We start from the raw sequence: 18,103 nt of genomic DNA, 5'->3' as shown, positions 1-18,103 counted from the left end.
AGAAACTGCAATGTGATACTTGTTTTCGCAAGTTTAGGTTTTGATTCCAAGTACTACCGGAGTTGATACGGCTTTCTATCACTCCGAGAACAATGAGTTATGTAACAGTAAGTTTAATCGGTCAACTGAAGACCCTCCTTAGAAAAGAAGAAAATCTGTCCTTGTGCATAAGTGAAAAGAATATATCAAAAAGTGAAAGAAAATATTTTTTCTCTTGTCTGAAATAACTACAATTTATTACACCACTATTTTGTCGGATGAAGAAATAGATGAATATGTTATGAAATAACTGGCGGCTTTATTTATCTTTGAAACAGTACATTGCCATTATCGCGTCAGCCCTCACACTGCAAGTATCATCTGCCACAATGGGATTCATGTTTAAAGATAAGGTAAGGCATTTTTCCGTTTCCTGGAATAGACTTTCAATAAAATATTTTGTGATTTATGCTCAGTTGCATGTGCATGTGTGTCTGTGTCTATGTGTGTATCTGTGTGCGTGTGTGTCTGTCTGTGTCTGTCTATGTGTCTGTGATTTTTTTTCTTGAGGAAGTGTGGTGTGAAAAGAGCGTTTGCTTGAACTACTTCGCTCACGCCGTTGGTGTTATTATGAAAGCATAAAAGATATTTCTAAAGTTACAGATAAATCTTAAAGTGTGTGTACATGCACAGAGGGAAGAAAAAATATGAGATTCAAAACTACATACACAGAGGCACATACACACATATACACATGCATATATATATATTATATATATATTATATATATATATATCTATATATATATATATATTATATATATATATATATATAATTATAGATAGATAGATAGATAGATAGATAGATAGATAGATAGATAGATGTAGATATTTATAAGCATACATATATATATACATCCATCTATCTGTCTATATATACAGGCATATATGTATATACAGGCATATATGTATATACATGCATATATATATATATATATATATATATATATATATATATATATATATATATGCATATATATATATATATGCATATATATAAGCATACATATATATATATAACATATATATATATATATAATATATATATATATATATATAGAGAGAGAGAGAGAGAGAGAGGGAGAGAGATAGATAGATAGAAGATAGATAGATAGATAGATAGATAGATAGATAGATAGATAGATAAGATAGATAGATAGATAGATAGATAGATAGATAGATAGATAGATAGATAGATATATGCATATATATATATATATTTATTTTTTGTTTGTGTTCTGCTGTATCTGTGTATAATGTATATACGAATATGAGATTAAATCGCAAATATTATTCTAAAATTTCTACTTGGTAGTGGCAAAACCATTTGGAAAATGAAGTTCTCCAAGAAATCTCATCCAGTTTTGATGGCAAAGTTAACTCTAACAATACTTTTACTCAAATATTGAATTCATTCCAGATAACGGTAAGCATTAATCTTTTAACCGTTTATATATTTTCAACGAAATAAGCCAATGTAATAGCGAAGTGAAACCATGGATATTAATTTCTGATTGAAAGTATTTAAATACTAGGCGATGATGTGACTGTGTGTTACGAAGCTTGTCTCACAACCACATGTTCTGAGTTCAGTCCCGCTGCGTGTCTATTATAGACTCGGCCAGACCAAAGCCTTGTGAGCAGGTTTGGTAGACGGAAGCAAAAAGAAGCCCGTCGTGTATATATATATATATATATATATATATCATCATCATCATCATCATCATGTGACCGACCAGACCATCAGATGTTGCTACACATCGCTGGTCACAATGCGTTCGCATTGTTTTAGCCTTCGAATGACGCCACCCCGCTGGCTAAGCGAGCAGGCCAACAGAAGAAAGAGTGAGAGAAAGTTGTGGTGAAAGAGTACAGCAGGGATCACCACCCCCTGCTGGAGCCACGTGGAGCTTTTAGGTGTTTTCGCTCAATAAACACTCACAACGCCCGGTCTAGGAATCGAAACCGCGATCCTACGACCGCGAGTCCACTGCCCTAACCACTAGGCCATTGCGCCTCCACATATATATATATATATATATATATATATATATATAATATTATATATATATATATATATATATATATATATATATTATATATATATATATATATATATATATTATATATATATATATATATATATATATATTATATATATATATATATACTTATTTATTTATGTGTGTGTGTGTCTGTGCGTGTGCGTGTGTCTGTGTGTCTGTGTGTGTCTGTGTCTGTGTGTGTCTGTGTTTGTACCTCCACCATCACTTGACTACCGATGCTGATGTGCTTATGTCCTCGTAACTTAGCCAAAGAAACCGGCAGAATAAGCACTAGGCTTACAAAGAATAAATCTTGGCGTCGATTTCTTTGACTAAAACCCTTTAAGGTGGTGCTCCAACACGGCCGCGGTCAAATGACTGAAACAAATAAGAGAATAAAAGAATACCAATGTTGTGAAAAGCATGAAGACTCCAAGTTCACATTTTCTCCTCCCTTAAATATTGGTTTCCAAGTTTTGGCGCAAGGCCAACAATTTCAGGGCAGGGGTAACTCGGTTACATCGACTCCAGTGCTCAACTAGTAGTTATTTTATCGACGCCGTTAGAATGAAAGGCAAAACTCAACCTTGACCTAATCTGAACTCAGAACCTAAAGACGAGCGAAATGCTGCGTAGTATCTGGAAGGCGGCGAGCTGGCAGAAACGTTAGCACGCCGGGCGAAATGCGTAGCCGTATTTCGTCTGTCTCTACGTTCTGAGTTCAAATTCCGCCGAGGTCGACTTTGCCTTTCATCCTTTCGAGGTCGATTAAATAAATACCAGTTACGCACTGGGGTCGATATAATCGACTTAATCCGTGTGTCTGTCCTTGTTTGCTCTCTCTGTGTTTAGCCCCTTGTGGGTAGTAAAGAAATAAGTATCTGGTCCAGCGTGCTAATGATTCTGAATTATTTATTACCCACAAGGGGCGAAATACTGAGGGGACAATACAAGATAATACAAACATGTGGGTAGGTGAAACGGATGAAAGGGTGAAATTGAAAAATGAAAGATGTATGTAATGACGACGCTCAGCCCCCACCTCCGGGCGCCATCATTTCACTTTTGATAACTTTTTTTAACAAAGTCTGCAACGTTAATATTAAAGTTTGAATTTAAATTTTTCAGCACTTATCATGCACGGTATTTCTATTTTTTCCAATTTTGATTTCGAAGTATTTCCCTTCCTCATAATTCTCCAATTTCTTTTTGTTTATTGTATCGATTATTGCACATCTCAAATGCGTGGGGATTTGGTTCCAAATATTTACCAATCTCGCACTTTCCAAACTCTTGATTTCGGTTAACAATTGTTTATTAAAAAAAAATGAATTTTGTTACTTTGTTTTCTTTTTTTATTTGGGAATTTTGAGACACCTATGAGTGCATGCAAAATTTTTCCATGTCGGTCGGGGTAGGGGAAGGACCGGTGGTTGAGCGGAAGGGTGTGGCAAAGTGGGTTTGGGTGGGCGCTGGGTGGGCATGTGGTGGGACTCTTTTCTTTTCTATTTTTCCCATCCTTCCTTTAATTTTGTTTCTATATTGGTTTCTGGAGGGGGCGGAGGTGCGGTTTCCTTTTTGTTTTTGGCGTCAGCGGAAGGTGAAGGGCAGTCAACCCTAATGTGACTCTTTTGGCCATATTGGTAACACCTAGGGATTCTTCCCCCACTTTAACCTTCAGTACTACATCTTCTACCGTGATGGTTTCAATCATATTTCCAATGTCTTCAGGGGTAGCTTGAATCAGTATCTCCAGCCCTTGCGCCTGTCAGTTCTGATGGGCCGGGAACGTGGCTTAGAGGACTACCACTTTCTCCTCCAAACCTAACAGGATCGCGTCAACTAACCAGGCTGCATCTCTCTCTGGGGGTATGTCTTCCACCCTCTTCCTAGAAGTACACCTTCCGAGATATGTGGGTAAAAGAACTACCTCCTTCGTCTTCAGCGGGGTTACAGAGTGCAGCCTGGTGGTTGCTGCATCCCTGAACCGCACCTCCACTGTGCCGTACTTCCTGCCTCTATTTATATGCATTATTTCGCCCCATATGGGCTTTAACGCTTTTTCTTTTTGATTTTACGTCATTATTTCAATTTTTTTACTCTCCGCCAAGAGCGTTCGAAACACAGTTTCTCCTTTTGACTTAACATGACATATTGGGGCGGGGACACATTTACATTTTTCCCCTCTTTTTTCAATAGTTCATTAAACATTCCAATCTGGTTCAAATTAATATTTTTCTGGTGACTTTTAGCTGTCTTTGCAAAATTCATTTTGTCTTCGTTGTCAGTTGCTCTAAGGAGTTCCTCTTCTGTGGAGTAATACTCAGACGAGCGCATGATATTCGAATTGGACATCCTTGAAGCTACGCAGCCCTCTACAAAAGGGGAACAGCGCAAAACAATTCATCCATAAAACAGCAATACAAGTGTTCAACAATACAATAACAAATTAAGCTCAATTTTCACAATTTTCAATTTTTCACTAACCTTTTTTTTTCTGTTCAACGTTTTGCATTTATCCGTAAAAAAGACGACCGACACCAACAGGCGTGCTAACGATTCTTAATTCTTTATTGCCCACAGTGGGCCAAACATAGAGGGGACAATACAATGATCTAGGGCCAGGATTAAAAACACAAATATATAAAATCAATTAAAAGTTTATAATAAAATCGACGTCAAGCTCACAGGTCACAAATTTGTGGTCGCTGTAGCTGCCATAGTGAAAATGTGAACGACTAACTAAGTTCTTACCCAGTTCCCTAATTAGCATTCTGTCTAGATAAGATCTAGATTATTCGTCGCTATTCATCTTTGTCCTAATGGAGCGTTTGTGTCGTCTAGTTTATACCAATCTGCTAGCTGGAAACGGCTAAGCAGATTTATAAAACATTGATCTCCCCTTCTAACAGTACTCGAGCCAATGCAATACACGCGTGCATCGCACATTGCGTATTTTGCCTTTAGCCCTGTTTTTTCTAGTGCATGAGCGTATATAGATGTGTGTATGAACCTTTTTTGTGCGCGCGTGTGTGGGGGGTATGTAATTATTTTTGGCAAATATATGGGTGAGCATGTGTGTGTTTCAAGTGAAGGTGAATAAATATATACTTATAGGCGCATGTACGTGGGTGTGCGGGCGCGCATGTGTATGTATGGACATGCGCTTACGCGAATACTATGAACATTTTTACTCACTCCCTCTCCTCACTTAGCAGTCATTCATAGCCCTTTTGTCTTAATAACGGTCAATCACACAGTAATTTCCCTTTGTTTAACAGCCATTTTCATAGCATTTTATTCGATGGCCGAATAACTGAAGAGATAGCGGCGTGGATTTCCGCCCCGACATCCGAAACTCGGAGTTTTATCATTGCTACCGAATAAATGTTACATATTATACATATATATATATATTTAACAACGAAGCATGTAATTCAGACTCTGAAAAATTTATTTCTGTAAAATGTTGGGAATGGATAAAATTTCAGAGGCTTCCACCTCACCCCCAGCCCGTTTTTCGGACCCCAAAAAAAGGTTTTGTAGCATATTAGGAAGTCAGGGTACTTGATTCCACACAAAAAAATCCGATTTCTATTTTTTTTTCCTTGGTGAAAATCGTGCAGGTGAAAAGATCAATGTGGTGGGGGTGAAATTTCTGAGGCTTCCACTTCACCCCACCCTGTTTTTCGAACCCCAAAAAGGGTGTTGTAGCATATTAGGTCACCAATGTAAAAGAAAATTTCCAATGATTCTGGGATGGGGGGGGTGTCCCCTCGCCCCATCCCAAACAACAATAAGGGATTTGCAGCATATTAGGAGGTCAGGGTACTTGATTCCACGCAAAAGATCCGAGTTTTTTCTTTTTCTTAATGAAAATCGTGCGGGTGTTAATCTAAAAATTTACCCTTTCTTTTTCTTTTCCGCCATTACTAGACAGGGGACTTAACTCATATTAGCAAACTTACGGATTTCACCGACGTGAAAATTGGTAAAAGTTATTGTTGAAAATCGATTTTTACTGCCATCCGCGGGTGCCTCAGGAAAAATAAGTTGACAAAAACACAGCCATGGTCGTGACCAACGTTTTCCTAAAATTGGAGCGACCTGCGTGCTAATGTGTGGGCGTGCATAAATTATATTCACGTACACACACACAAACACACACACATTTTGCATTTTATAGATATAGCTATTTTCTTTCTCTGAAGTAGTCGTATTTAGTACACTATACTTAAACTTGTATTTATCTATATACATTTCATAATAATCATCATTTGGTCGGGTGTCTTGCCAAAGTAACTCTTCCACATCAGACGCCCTGATCAAGCGATGCGGCATGAACTTCTGTAGGGTTTTAGCCACATTGGTCTTTCGCTAGCTGAAATATTTCATCTTCGCACGCCATGACAACGGATAATAGAAGTAGTTCGTTGCTAACTGAACTGGTTGATCCTGGCTGTTGACAAATTGTCTGCTCATCCATATTCATTAAGTTCATTTGCCGAAGTAGTTCACATTCATCATGCTGCATCGCTTGTTTCCAACTCGGGTGGCTACATGCCATTAACTCATAGCTGGGGCTCTTACAGTTACTATTATTACGATTTAGAGTAGATATGGTGGACAATAATAGCTACGTGGTGGGTCCACACTCCTCAAAACTCAAGCTCCTGAATCAGGGCTCCCACGACCGGAGGCAGAATGAAGTCATATCTAGGACACTCAAAATAACACACGAAACTTAAACATATCCTTCTATTCATTTTCTTTGTAGTATGCAATACTTAAATATATATTTTAATTTATATGTATTCTTTTATAGTTTGAGTGCTGTGGTGTTAATAATTACACTGATTTTGAAAGAACCAATCTCTGGACAAAGAATTACAATGGAACAACCACAATAATACCACAGTCTTGTTGCCGAGATCGGAGAATTACAACAGACTGTTTGACTTCGCCAAACGGAAAGAATTCTTATATTGAGAAGGTATACAAAACTTTGATGCATATTTTATTAATTATATAGTAAATGCAAATGTTGCTATGTGAATAAGTAGTTCGCTTCAACTAGCCACGGATTCGATCCAGGTTAGGTGTGTGGTACCTTGGGGAAGCATCCTTGCAGTGTCCTCAGATTGATTACTGCTCCCTGAATTAAAATTAGTAGACAGAAACTCTGTGTGTGTGTGTGTGTTTGTGTGTGTATGTGTGTGTGTGTGTGTGTGTGTGTTTGTATGTGTGTGTGTATGTGTGTGTGTGTTCTGAGAATAGACTAAACAGTACAGGAGGAGACACGTGGGATGGAGAGTCGCTGCAGAGGTCACAAGTGTGACGAAATATTTCAAAGGACAAGTATTATAAGTAATAATAAAGCTGAAGTGAAGAGCATGTATATAGCGCGTTTGTGCTTGTTTGGCAAAGAAAATGACCATCTCAAAATATAACAATATCTGTTTCAACAGATATTGTTATATAAAGGGTGGCGAACTGGCAGAAATGTTAGGCACGCCGGGCGAAATGCTTAGCGGTATTTCGTCTGTCTTTACGTTCTGAGTTCAAATTCTGTCGAGGTCGACTTTGCCTTTCATCCTTTCGGGGTCGATTAAATAAGTACCAGTTTCGCACTGGGGTCGATATAATCGACTTATTCAGTTTGTCTGTCCTTGTTTGTCCCCACTGTGTTTAGCCCCTTGTGGGTAGTAAAGAAATAGGTATTTCGTCTGTCTTTACTTTCTGAGTTCAAATTCCACCGAGGTCGACTTTGCCTTTCATCCTTTCGGGGTCCATAAATTAAGTACCAGTTACGCACTGGGGTCGATATAATCGACTTAATCCGTTTGTCTGTCCTTGTTTGTCCTCTCTCTGTTTAGCCCCTTGTGGGTAGTAAAGAAATAGGTATTTCGTCTGTCTTTACGTTCTGAGTTCAAATTCCACCGAGGTCGACTTTGCCTTTCATCCTTTCGGAGTCCATAAATTAAGTACCAGCTGTGCACTGGGATCGATCTAATCGACTTGCCCCCTCCTCCAAAATTTCGGGCCTTGTGCCTAGAGTAGAAAAGAATATCTGTTTCAACACACGATTTCACAACAGTAATCTTGCAAAACAAATACATAATCACGATATATATAACCAAGGTATGAGACAGACGTGGCTGTGTGGTAAGAAGCTAGCTTCCCAGCTACGTGGTTCCCGGTTTAGTCCGTCTTCTAGTATAGCATCGGGGCCCACCAAAGCCTTGTGAGTGGATTTGGTAAACGGAAAGATGGAAGAGAGAGAGAGAGTGTGTGCGTGTGTGTGAGAGAGTGAGAGAGAGAGAGAGAGAGAGAGAATGAAACACACACACATACACATACATATATATATGTAACTAATTGTTAATAAAAAAAACAGAGAAAAAAAGACAAGAAAAATACAATAACGCGAGGACGTAGTACAAGCAAAGTATTAATAAGGCGCCCAGGGAAGGAGAGAACGGATGTTTTGGGTTTCGAGCAAAGCTCTTTTTCAGAAACAGGAGACAGAGGTAAGTACAAGAGAAAAGGAAGACGGAGGAAATATATGTAACTAATACATACGCACACAAAGTATGTTTGTGTAAGTATTAAGTCTAAGTGTGACTGTAAATTGTTTGTGTGTGTGTGTTTATGTATGTCTGTCTGTCTGTGTTTGTCCACCACCATCGCTTGACAACCGATGTTAGCGTGTTTACGTGCCCGTAGCTTAGCGGTTCGGCCAAGAAAGCTGATAGAATATGTACTAAGCTTACAAAGAATAAGTCCTGGGGTCGATTTCCTCGACTAAAGGCGGTGCTCCAGCATGGCAGCAGTCAAATGACTGAAACAAGTAAAAGAATAAAAGAATATATATACACATATATATGTTGTAAAGTAGGATCCTCCCACTGATGTGATGTGTGACTGCTGTTTTACGCTAGTAACCACAATAGTTACTAGCCATCGGATACCGCTGTATCTGTTCGTACCGGAATAGTAATATACTAACTTCTCTCTTACTATCGTTGATAGCTCCGCAAGACACTGACTAGAACTGTCGACTCTCAACTCTTCGACCCTTGACCCTTTCTTGATGACCGGCTACTGGTCTATTTTTACTGGGAGGGCTATTTTTACTGGGTTGTTGGTTTCACCAAACAACAACAATATATATATATATATATATATATATATATAGATAGATAGATAGATAGATAGATAGATAGATAGATAGATAGATAGATAGATAGATAGGTAGATAGATAGATAGATATGTATGTATGTATGTATGTATGTATGTATGTATGTATGTATGCATGTATGTATGTATGTATTTTGACAACAAAGCTGGTAACACAACAAACATAATTATGAGCTCAGTTTCTAAAATTGTACTCTCTTGAGTTGTCGCTGTTGTTGATTTGTTGTTGTTGTGTCCTGATTGAACAGACTCATTGAACAGGCTCACAATTAAAGGCATTCCAGCTATGACTAGCGCATTTTTACTGTTTTTCTTTTATATATAAGCAAATGAGGATATATATATCAAGAACTATATATGCTAATATATCTTTCCTTTTTTTTTTTTTGAAGAAAAGGTTTGGGGGATGTTCTTTTTCTAGCATGACAAGGAACTGTATAAAAGCTTCTACGTTGTGAGAATGAAGGGTGAAAGCCTGCTTATGTTTATTATACAGTATATACAAACTGTCAGTAGAAACATATCGAATATCATATAACTGTCAGTATGATTAACTTGCTGCTGAGAAGTAATGCATTAAGAGGGAAATTAAGACACAGAAGAAAGCTGGCAGCTGACATTTTTAGTTTGTGTCTGTTAACGAAGTTGACAAATAGTAAACTAACTATCAAACTAAGATCATTGATCAATCTCAGCTTGAAGCAAATATCTTTTGTATACGCTGTCTATCCAAAACGGAAACGAATTTAAAAGAAAGAAAAATGTTATTGTTTTATGCACAATTTATTCGAAATAATTTCAACTTGTGTTGATACATCGCTTCTTACGTCTCCCAACGTTTGGAGCGTTTCCAATAAGACATTTCAAGGGCTATGCCACTTTACCCAATCGAATTTTCTTCGAATTCTTCTCTCATCTGCAACTGGCGATCTTTCGTGGGTAAACTTCAATTCAAAGAAACCTGCGTGAACCAAATCAGGAAAGTTTGGCGGCTGAAAAATGAAAGTTGCCTCGTTCTTTGGCAAACAGTCATAGGTAAAGTGTGGTGAATGGGTGGCCGAGTATCCTTGTCTCAGACCTCTTCTTTCGTACTGTGTCTTTCAAACACTCCGGGACATCCAGATAAAACTCTTATCAACCGTCAGAAGACGTAGGTGAAGCTTATGAGCAACCTCCTTCCAATCAAAAATGACGATCAACATCACAACCATATTTGAGCGATTAAAACATGCTTACTTGGTTTTGGTGCTTCTTTTTGGAACGATGTGCCAATATCCAACCTGATGGGATGACTAACATCCCCATTCCATCTCACACACATACACACATACACTTTTTTTTCGATATAGTAACTGTTATCCACACTTTGTCACTTGCTTTGACACTTTTCAGAAAGTTTTCATCAGCATTTGAATTATCAAATATAAACTAATCTTATAATAATTCTGCTTGTCATTCCATTACTTAGCCCGTCGGTAACGCTTTCACGTGATTAGAGATAATGAGAGAGAGAGAGGCGTCCATGACGTGAGGTAGAAGGAATGTAATTGTCGCGCTTTCACGTGATTAGCTCAGGGAGAAGAAAGAAAAAGGAGAGAAAAAGATAAGGTGAAGAGTGAGACAGAAAGAGGGAGAAAGAAAAGACAGACAGAGAAAATAACGGAAAGAGAAAAAAGAGAGAGAAGCGTCCATAACTTGAGGTAGGGGGAACGTAATATTTATTTCATGATTTAAAAAGTTAGTTGAAGGGAGTGATGATGGAGGGGAGGGGAGTTAAAAATATAAATTTAGCAGAGGGGTGATGTTCTGATGGTGAGGTTTAAGAAAGGTACAGAGAGAGCGAAGAGAGAGGAGGGAGAGGGAGAGGTGGAGAGAGGGGAGAGATGATGGTTGGGGTGATTGGATATTGAAAAGTGTATTTTCTAAAATTGAACTAAGTTTTTTTATACCACCTATCACTTAACACATGCTCATAAGTACAATTCCGTGAAATACTCACGCTTATTTACGTGGCAGATGTGTGCATTTTATGGGAAAACTGGAAAAATAAGAGTGAATATTTCTTTAATGAGGGTTGTGTATTAAGTCTATAAAATTGTGCATAAAGTATATAAAGTGTATATATAAAATACATTAAGTAATCATCGTATTTCAGTTTCTTTCATTTTTCAATGAGTAGCAGATGAGCGACTACCTTTCCATGCAAACACAGCACAGGCTATGCTTTCAGGTTTTTTGGATAAAGTTTCCAAAAATGACCCAATAGGTTTACCATTAATTTCGTGAAATATTCACGGGTCCAGCTAGTTCACAATAACTTTGTTCTCTGTTCACAAATTTTACGATAACACGTTACATCATTTTTTTTTCTATCAAAATTATGTAGCACGAACTTTTACAGAAGAAGATATTTTTATTCTTTGCAAAAATGTACGGAGAGTCAGGTGACGATTGTCACGAATCACAGCACACGCTTTCGCAATGTAATCTTTGTCTATTGTGGTGAAAAGCCATCCTGGTTTGGAATCGTTTTCGGTGGATAATCTTCCCAGTTTAAAACCATGGTAGAACTCTTGACATTGCGTACAGCTCAAATAATTTCCCTCATAGGCTTGATGCAACTTTAGAAAAGTATCTATGTATTTTGGGTGTGCGGTGTAGTGTGTGTGTGTGTGTGTGTGTGTGTGTGTGTGTGTGTGTGTGTTATTTGAAATAGAATTTCACGCAAATTTGTTGCTCTTCCAAATCTTTCATTGTTCAACTTGGACGAATCACTCTAGTACATATAAATCGATACCTAACTAGAGTGATGTGGAGTGACTAAAGATCATCTATGCACAAAACAGTTGCAAGAACGCAGCTCTGGCTATTTGGCGCTGTAGTTCAAAGTCCAGTTTCTTAAACAACCATCATCTACCGAAAATTTTTTTTTAATTCTGATGACTAGCTTAATAAGTGACCAATACTCCGTTTGTACACTACTTACTCCTCTAAAAAAAACTACACTGGCTTGCAACGCTTTGTTTATTTTGTTGTATCTTCTCTTTCAGCCATTTTACCATGCTGATGTTTACGGACGAAATGTTTATGGAAACTTAAAAGAACAGAACAAACTAGCAACAGAAATATACGATTTAAGTTAATGGGGAAATATAAAACTAACAAAGTTTGCATCTCAAATGCAGCTTTAATTTAATTTCTGCAAATGTCGCAAAATTCAAAATCATTTTCTCTACACAGGCCTAACAATTAACTTAAAAAGCTCCAATCAGTCAATTTATAAATTACATCCTTTTCTACTTAACTATAATCACTAGAAATGGTTTAAGTGTATGTGTAGGTGTGCATGTGTTTAAATTATAATTTTTCAAACAATTAATCTCAACTTTAACGTATATGTTAACAATATGTAAATCCACTTAATGTTGCAAGCGGCTTGATCTCCATCGATATCAAATGACTTATTCTTGGATAAGGCGGCGAGCTCGCAGAAACGTTAGCACGCCGGGCGAAATGCTTAGCGGTATTTCGTCTGCCGTTACGTTCTGAGATCAAATTCCCCCGAGGTCGACTTTGCTTTTCATCCTTTCGGGGTCGATAAATTAAGTACCAGTTACGCACTGGGGTCGATGTAATCGACTTAATACCTATGTCTGTCCTTGTTTGTCCCCTCTGTGTTTAGCCCCTTGTGGGTAATAAAGAAATAGGTATTTCGTCTGCTGTTACGTTCTGAGATCAAATTCCGCCGAGGTCGACTTTGCTTTTCATCCTTTCGGGGTCGATAAATTAAGTACCAGTTACGCACTGGGGTCGATGTAATCGACTTAATACCTATGTCTGTCCTTGTTTGTCCCCTCTGTGTTTAGCCCCTTGTGGGTAATAAAGAAATAGGTATTTCGTCTGCTGTTACGTTCTGAGATCAAATTCCGCCGAGGTCGACTTTGCTTTTCATCCTTTCGGGGTCGATAAATTAAGTACCAGTTACGCACTGGGGTCGATGTAATCGACTTAATCCGCTTGTCTGTCCTTGTTTAACCCCTTGTGGGCAATATAGAAATAAAATGACTTATTCCTGGATGTGATGCAAACTTCACCCTCAAACAGGAACTTAACAAGGAAACTTGCACAAATGGGTAATTAGATAAGAATATTACTACTCTTAGTTTATAAAATAAAGATATCTAAATAAAATCTAACACACATACACGAAGTGTGTTGTTAGTTCGAGGGGCGGCTGCACTTTTTTCTGTTTTAGGCGTAAGAGAACATATTCTCAATACCCCCCATGTAAAATACCTGAAAGTAAGTCATAGACAAGCGAGTCAACTCACATCATATCCCTTTTTCGGAACTACAGACATCGATGTATCGTCAGTTTTGACTTATCAATGCCGCATACCGAACAAGGCCTGCTGCAAGCTATATCGCCGACTATGACTACATGTTAAATGGTTTAAGAACCATCAGCTGGCATGTCCCAACGTTTCATGCCTCAGAAAAAAATTCAAATATGAATTAGAAGCAGCAGCACGAGGTACTGTAAATCCTCGAGTATAGTCCGCCCTCGAGTATAATACGCAGGATATTTTGGGTGGGATATACCTCTGAAAAGCCTAAACCTTGTGTATAATACGCACCCCTTCTCTAACTTGAGTCGTGCGTAATTAAGCCAGCAGCACCTAGTCAAACAAACACTTCCACGCATGCGCAATACAATAATGGTGATGTTCTTAACTGTTATATGAGAATGTAAATATGTTTGCAAATTGTTTTTGTTACATGTTATTCTGTGTTCTGAATACTTTTATTTTAATAAATGTTGCTTACTGCAAGTTATGGATGATTCTTTTACGACTTCATTGCTTTCAGGCTTAGCTTAAGGTATTTTCATGCCTGATATCACAAAATGCATCTGAATAAACATTGCCAGATAGCAAATAGAGACTCAGACATTGCTTAGAAAATATTTTTCCTTTTTAACCTCGTATATAGTACACACTAGGGATTTTGACCATTAAATTTGGTGGGGAAAATGTGGATTATACTCGAGGATTTACGGTATATAAACAAAATCAAACATGCAGGTATCTATTTCCAATTCAATCAGAGACCCGTGTAAACAACCAAGAATAAGGCACCTGATGCTGGTTGCAGATCAAACCAATCAAAACACAGTTTAGATAAGCATCGAGTAAATATGACCTTTAAAGTAAGGTCAATATCTTTTATTTTACTTGTTTCAGTCATTGGACTACTGCAATGCTGGGACACCTTCCTAAAGGGTTTTTAGTCAAACAAATCGTTCCCTGTACTTTTTTTTCTTACTCTGGTACTTATTCTATCGATCTCTTTTGCCGAACCGCTATGGTACGGGGGCGTAAGCAAACCAATACCGGTTGCCAAGTGGTTGGCGAGGTGCAAACACACACCAAGACAAACGCGCACACACACACACACACATACTCACTCACACACACACTTACACACACACACACTTACACACACTTATACACAGAAGTATACGACAGGCATCTTACAGTGTTTCTACCAAATCTACTCACAAGGCTTTGATTGGCCCGAGGCTATGACAAAGACTCTGGCCCAAGGTACCACGCAGCGTAATAGTTGACGGTATTTATGCAAAATACAAGGCGGCGAGCTGGCAGAAACGTTAGCACGCCGGGCGAAATGCTTAGTGGTATTTCGTCTGCGTTACATTGTGAGTTCAAATTCCGCCGAGGTCGACTTTGCCTTTCATCCTTTCGGGGTCGATAAATTAAGTACCAGTTACGCACTGGGGTCGATGTAATCGACTTAATACCTATGTCTGTCCTTGTTTGTCCCCTCTGTGTTTAGCCCCTTGTGGGTAATAAAGAAATAGGTATTTATGCAAAATGCCCCGCAGTGGAAGCGAACACAAAACCCTGTAGTTGCAAAGGAAACTTCCGAAGCATACACCTTTTTCCGGCTTCTGATATATAAGTGTTTGGCAAACCAAATATGAGTGACCTTGAACCTAAAAAGAATGATTTGGGAAAATTACCGATGGACGTTTGCTGAGTGCTGTCGTTTTTACCTCCTCTTCTTACTCTGTTGCTTTGCTCTGGCACAACTCAAATGGATATGGAGGAACTATTTTATTATTTGAACGTCCTAAATGTTATCTGTCTTATAGTTGTAGCAGTACTTTAACCAAAAATTAACCTCGGTGGAATTCGGACTCAAAACGTAAAGGCGGACGAAATGCCGCTAAGCATTTTCCCCGGCTTGCTAACGATTCTGCTAGCTCGCCGCTTTAAGACTGTGTATAATAATGAAACAAGAAAAATAAGCTTATGCCATACAATGTAATGATGTATCTAATTAGAACAATGCAAATCCTGTCTGTGACAGGATTTGTGCTGTTTTGCTATAGAGAAAATTTCATAACCTTTGATTGAGTTATCCATTAATTTAATGACTCATATCCTCATTTGCTTAATTAACTTCTTTTCTAATACATATTTTGTCATTAATTCGAAAAAACATTAAGAAGATGAAACAAAAGCCGATAATAATGCGTTCAAGAGATAATTATTGTAAAATACTCTCTTTGTTTATTTTCAAGGGTTGCAAGCAAACTATCACTGATCTGGTGACACGGTATCACGGCGTCTTGATTGCAGTATCATTAACAATACTTGTTCTTGAGGTAAGCTAACAGCCATTTATCTTTTATCTTTTACTTTCAGTCATTTGACTGCGGCCATGCCGGAGCACCGCCTTTTGTCGAGCAAATCGACCTCAGGACTTATTCTTTGTAAGCCTAGTACTTATTCTATCGGTTCTCGTTTGCCGAACCGCTAAGTTACGGAGGACACAAACACACCAGCATCGGTTGTCAAGCGATGTTGAGGGGACAAACACAGACACACAAACACAGACACACACAACATACACACACACACACACACACACACACACACATATATATATATATATATATATATATATATATATATATATATATATATAATATATATATATATAATATATATATATATATATATATATATACACATATATATATACGACGGCTTCTTTCAGTTTCCGTCTACCAAATCCACTCACAAGGCTTTGGTCGACCTGAAGCTATAGTAGAAGATACTTACCCAAGGTGCCACGCAGTGGGACTGAACCCGGAACCATATGGTTGGTAAGCAAGCAAGCTACTTACCACTAATTTTTTAAAGCTTATACCAATATGACACGATCCAACAATGAAGTTTGTATGTGGTCTCTCAACTTACTAAACATAACAACCAACTCACCATTCAATCATTTACTAGCTTACAGAAATATACATTAGATGCGACAGACGGAAACATTGCTTCAAATAAAGACACAATGATCGAGACTGGATTGCCCTTTGGTCATTGGTCAGCTTATTCAGAGCTCAGTTAAGGTTAAGCGACAGCAAAAACTGATTTTGAAAAAAAAATTATCTTTCGATATTTCATCCTTACTTTACCGAGAAAAATGCACGTGCAGTTTGTGCAAAAAAAGCCAGCAAGTTTGAAATAATGCCACAAAATGCAGTATATTTAAGAGACCAAAAAAGTAAGATGCAAAAGAGATGAAGGAAGGAAAGACTATTTGGTTTCTCAAGAAGTTTTTTATGCCTTAACTTCGTTTAACAAAACCAAAAATTTTATTGAAATAAAGGCATGCTTAATTATTTTTTAATAGAAAAAAAAAACACTGTGGGCTTGCTTCGGATGTGCGCGTGCGTATGTATGCATACATACCCACACACTCGCATGCATCCCTACCCACATACATACACGCACACCTACTCACACACACACATACACACACATACCTGCACACACACACACATACATACACACACATACATACCTACTTCAGACATACACACACACGGACATACACCCATACACTCACACTCACACGCATACACACACACACATACACACGCACACGTACACATACACAACACACACACACCTACAACATACATTACATTACACTTGTATACACACACACTTACATTCATACACACACACACCTACACAGCCATACCCTCACTCAGACACACCATCTACCTACACACACACACAAACACACACGGACACACACCCATACATACATACATCTACACACACACGCCTACACACATACATACACACATACATAAACACACACACACACATACATATACACACTACGCACACACACATATACTTATACACATGCACACACACACACATACATACATACACCCATATACATACACACACACAATACCCACATACTCCTATACGCACATACATACACAGACATACACACATACACACTCACACAAACATACACACACACATACTTACACACACCTCACCTGCACGCGCACACACATGCATGACAAACACCCATACACTCACACTCACATATGCACACACCAACATAAACACGCACACGCACACACACACCTACACTCCCACACACATACACACGCACCTACATACACACACGCATACACACATACATTACACACGTACACACACACCTACATACACATGCATACACACACACACACAAACATGCACGGACACACCCAGACATACACACATACACCTATATACACACGCCCACACACCTACATACACACACATATACACACGCCCACACACCTACATACACACACATACATACACACACATACACGGACACACCCATACATACTTACATACATACACCTATACACACACACACACACATACGCACATGCATGCATGCATGCACACGCGCACACCTACACG

General features: G+C 38.3%; 1 protein-coding gene across 3 annotated transcripts in view; it reads left to right on the top strand.

The window, feature by feature from the left end:
- LOC115209944 (tetraspanin-18-like) overlaps positions 1-18,103 on the top strand; it is a 142,342-nt gene that overhangs the window by 117,897 nt on the left and 6,342 nt on the right. For all 3 annotated transcript variants that reach the window (XM_029778581.2, XM_029778582.2, XM_029778583.2), the window contains exons 4-7: positions 318-392; positions 1,354-1,464; positions 6,909-7,076; positions 15,892-15,975. In XM_029778581.2, coding sequence (XP_029634441.1) covers positions 318-392; positions 1,354-1,464; positions 6,909-7,076; positions 15,892-15,975 — 438 coding nt within the window. The remainder of the gene's footprint in view (positions 1-317; positions 393-1,353; positions 1,465-6,908; positions 7,077-15,891; positions 15,976-18,103) is intronic.

The sequence above is a fragment of the Octopus sinensis genome, linkage group LG3 (genome assembly GCF_006345805.1).
Source record: "Octopus sinensis linkage group LG3, ASM634580v1, whole genome shotgun sequence".
NCBI classification, from domain to species: domain Eukaryota; kingdom Metazoa; phylum Mollusca; class Cephalopoda; order Octopoda; family Octopodidae; genus Octopus; species Octopus sinensis.
This window is presented reverse-complemented; position numbering and strand designations above follow the sequence as displayed.